At 54.7% G+C, this 2,272-nt stretch overlaps 1 protein-coding gene across 1 annotated transcript in view; it reads left to right on the top strand.

Moving 5' to 3' along the window:
• Positions 1–1,938, top strand: part of LOC107125890 (alpha- and gamma-adaptin-binding protein p34-like) — a gene marked incomplete at its 5' end in the record, with an annotated part of 5,345 nt that extends 3,407 nt beyond the window's left edge. Inside the window, 2 exons of the mRNA XM_015429350.1 lie at positions 334–383; positions 506–1,938. Coding sequence (XP_015284836.1) covers positions 334–383; positions 506–583 — 128 coding nt within the window. The remainder of the gene's footprint in view (positions 1–333; positions 384–505) is intronic.
• Between the last annotated feature and the right edge of the window lie 334 nt (positions 1,939–2,272).

Here is a 2,272-nt window from a genome sequence, read left to right as displayed (position 1 = left end):
CTACCCGAAGGTGTCTCAGAGCGGCTTACAAACTCCTTTCTCTTCCCCTCCCCACAACAGACTCCCTGTGAGGTAGGTGGGGCTGAGAGAGCTCTTGACAGAAACGGCTCTTTTTCAAGAACAGCTCTTATCAGAACTACGGCTTGCCCAAGGTCATCCAGCCAGGTGCAAGTGGAGGAGTGGGGAATCAAACCCGGTTCTCCCAGATCAGAGTCCGCACACTTAACCACTGCACCAAACTGGTAATTCTTTCACCCATACCTGTGTCCGATGGGAGATATCCCCTTTGAAACGTTCGTGGTGGTACCATTTTTCTCCCCTTTCCCCCAACAGAAAAGGCAGCCACCCTACCTCGGGAGCAGAGAAAGCTGCATGCTGAAAAGGTGAGCATGTTTGTGCATATTTGTGTGTGTGGGTGTGTGTGAGCTGATTGTTTGTCTGTGCCATGTGCCGCACATCTCCATGGCTTTTAGCCCTCTGTCTCTGGTTGGCTTTTGATGCGTAGGTTGCCAAAGCCTTCTGGATGGCCATTGGAGGAGACCGGGACGAGATCGAAGGCCTCTCTTCCGACGAGGACAACTGAGGCCCTTCAGAGGCCGTGTTGCGGAGCAGACAGGGATCGTTGGGAGGCCAGCGGCCGCCGTCTGGAGCTGCTTTCACGTTTTCCCCTCCGACAAAGGCCTCCTCCTTTCATCAGAGACTCTAGAAAGACTACAACGCCCCGCTTACTTTGATAACGTCCCACGGCAGCCCGAAAAGTAGGTGGAGCCACATCTCATTCCCTTTCCTGGATTCATCGGTGGCGGCGTGGGCCGCCCGGTTAAAGAAATCGGAAATGGTGTGTTTTCTGGCCATCCTCTTATCATCTCCGATGCCTCCTCTCTTTCTTTCTCTCTGCGCCTGGCTCCCCCCCGTACGCGCCATCTCCCCCCCTTCTGCGTGCCTTCCATTTCAGAGCAGAAGCTGGCATCCAGAAGGGGCGAGGGACCCCTCGGGAATCCCTTCCGCGGGGGAGGAGCCACTTGGCGGAGAAGCGCGGTGGTGGAGGGAGTGATCGGCATCGCCTAAAATGCATTTTGAGGGGTTTTTCCACGTTGCATATTTATCAGTCTGTCGTCACTGGGGCAAGCATGGAAAAGGGAAACGTTTGAAGGGAGGGGGGAGGGTGTTGTGCCCCGGCAGCCGGAAGGGTCTACGGAGGTAACAGGAATGAGAAGAAGCTTGTGTACAGTTCCAGTTTTTAAGTGTTGGTAACACACCGTCTCTGTCCCACAAGCAGACAAGGCAGCAGAGGCTGAGTTTTGGAGGCCTGTGAACCTCTCCTCAGAGGCTGATAACAGCGAACTGTGCTGTTTGGGGTGGGGGGGCGGCAGATGCGGAGGGACATTTGGCAAGTGTTTCGGGGACGGTTCCACAAAGCGGGTCCGTAATCCTCAGGGCAGCTTGGTTGATTCAAAGCGCGGCTGAGTTCTCAAGGACACTCATCTGTGTTTGGAAAGGTATCGAGGTTCCGGCGTTGGGGAGCGGGCACGCTCCGTGTTTGGGCGAAGTGCCGGTTCTTTAGAGGAGGAGCGGTTTGTCTGGGCCCGAACGTTATCACCGGAACAATACGATTCTGCTTCACGGGGACACACGCACACGCACACACAATCTCTCTCACAGAACTCATTTCCACTCAGTTGAAGCACTTTATCTTAAAGCTTAGGTCTGCTTTAAATGTAAAGGTAGGTAGGTAAACTAGCTCTGTGTTGAAAAGGAACGGGGGCCTCCCTCCCTTGCTGTTGTGGGAAGCCAAGGGCCTCCTCCGTCAGAATGTTTTCTGCCTTCAGCCTTGCAAAGGGGGGCAGCCGCAGCGCTGGTGCAGAAGATCTTCCCAGCGGCTTTGGAACCCTTCCCCCCCGCCCACCCCGAAAGCAGGGGCAAGGGGCCCCGGGAACAGCTCCCATCTCTTAATGCTTTTTGTGTACCGTAAATGGGCTGAATAAAGTCTGCTTGAACTACAGGCATGCAGCCCGCCCATCCTGAAAGCAGGGGCAAGGGGCCCCGGGAACAGCTCCCATCTCTTAATGCTTTTTGTGTACCGTAAATGGGCTGAATAAAGTCTGCTTGAACTACAGGCATGCAGTCTCTCCCTCTGACGTTCTTTAGAGAGGTCTTGGTACGGCATCCGTTCTGAGACTTGGATGAATCTTTGGGGGTGAAGGGAGCGTCAGTCAAACAGGGGAGGGTACACAGAAGCAAGCAGGAAACTGAACTGTGCTTCCTCTAAGCT

Source organism: Gekko japonicus, unplaced genomic scaffold (genome assembly GCF_001447785.1).
Source record: "Gekko japonicus isolate JY-2015 unplaced genomic scaffold, Gekko_japonicus_V1.1 scaffold7733, whole genome shotgun sequence".
Classification (NCBI taxonomy): Eukaryota; Metazoa; Chordata; class Lepidosauria; order Squamata; family Gekkonidae; genus Gekko; species Gekko japonicus.
The sequence above is the reverse complement of the archived record's forward strand: the minus strand, read 5'-3'. Positions and strand labels throughout refer to the sequence as shown.